Consider the following 1,414-nt stretch of genomic DNA (forward strand, 5'->3'; position numbering starts at 1 on the left):
TTTCAGGGAAATGCTCCAGAGATTTGATTGATACGGGTATGCACTGCGGGCGGCAGTGGATTTTTTTGAAGCGACATTCCACGGGATTGCAGAAGCTGATTGATGACATACAAAACGATGTATGGGGGTCGGGTTCCACGGGTTGATTGATGCCGGAACGAAGATAGCCGAGAGCGTGAGGCTCGAGAGTACCACTCTTCCGAGTTATAGCTCCCATCGCAAGTAACTTTCGCACAAACAGGCGCGATAATTTTAACGGATAGTTACCTAGAAAAGTAGCTAAACACACACAAACAACACACTTAAGCGACGCTGCTGATCGTTTAGTTTTATTTACACACTTCTGAACACGGGAGATTTCCTTCTAAAAATAATAATTCTTTAAAATGGATGAAACGCCTTCTGTTAACGATCTCTATCCGTGATTTGGCAACGTCGGCCTCCTCATTTACTTTTTACCCTTCTTCTTCTTCTTTTGACCCTCGGGCCAGGCGAACCCACGCGACTTGAGTACATCCTGGATGTTGTGACAGATGTAGTACGCGTTCTCCATGGCCGCCTCGTTGAATATGTCACCCTGGAACTTAGACGACTTGCTGCCCTTGCCTTTGCCCTTCTTGCCCTTGCCCTTTTTGGGTTTTGCCTCACCATCCTCTTCGTCGCCCTCCTCCGCCTCTGGTTTGTCCTTTGCTGGAGTACTAGGTCCACCTCCGCCACCACTGCCTGCTGGACCGGTCCCAGTAGCGCCCCCGCCAGACGAATCCTTGGCTCCCTTCTTTTTCTTGCCTTTACCACCCATCCGATTGTAGGGAGCTGTGTTTTCACCACCGCTATTGCTTGAAAACTGCGTCAGTCATCGCTAAACGCCGTCATTATTGATTAAATAGTCAGTGTGGCGGTAGCATGGTAACGAAAGAATGGAACGTTGTTTTTGCTAACCACAGTGCCCTCTAGTGTTACTACTTGGAAGTAGGTGTTCTCTAACTAGAGTGTGTACAGGGTGGCAACGTAGAATTGATGCACTTACTCGAATGTGTGTTCATGACACATTGTGTTTCTTGTTGTCCTTATTGTGTTTCTTGACACAGCGTGTCAAACCAATGCGTAAATTTGGACGGATTGTCTTATTTACTATTTTTTCGAAATAAACAATGGGGCCCTTCACGATTCTAGTCAGTTTTTTGTATGGAGTTTGACAGTTGGTGGCTGAAATCATGTAACTCCATACAAAACCACACACAAAACTAGCCTGCAATTTTCAGTTTAGATTATTCTAGCCTCAAAGCTAGATTTAGATTCGAGTATCTCGTGATGGAATCCGAGTAGATCTGGTGATGGAATCCAAAATCAAAGTGTTTGTAGTCCGGGTGGTCTCATAGCATGTTTTTTATAACCAAATTTCAATATCACTTTT

The 1,414-nt window shown here is 45.2% G+C and overlaps 1 protein-coding gene across 1 annotated transcript; it reads right to left on the bottom strand.

The window, feature by feature from the left end:
- Positions 1-302: 302 nt before the first annotated feature.
- On the bottom strand, positions 303-854 carry LOC120906203 (small lysine-rich protein 1). Its single transcript, XM_040317707.1, has one exon. The coding sequence runs from the start codon at positions 797-799 to the stop codon at positions 449-451; it is 351 nt and encodes a 116-aa protein (XP_040173641.1). The 5' UTR covers positions 800-854; the 3' UTR covers positions 303-448.
- Positions 855-1,414: the final 560 nt, after the last annotated feature.

This window comes from Anopheles arabiensis, chromosome X (assembly GCF_016920715.1).
Source record: "Anopheles arabiensis isolate DONGOLA chromosome X, AaraD3, whole genome shotgun sequence".
NCBI classification, from domain to species: domain Eukaryota; kingdom Metazoa; phylum Arthropoda; class Insecta; order Diptera; family Culicidae; genus Anopheles; species Anopheles arabiensis.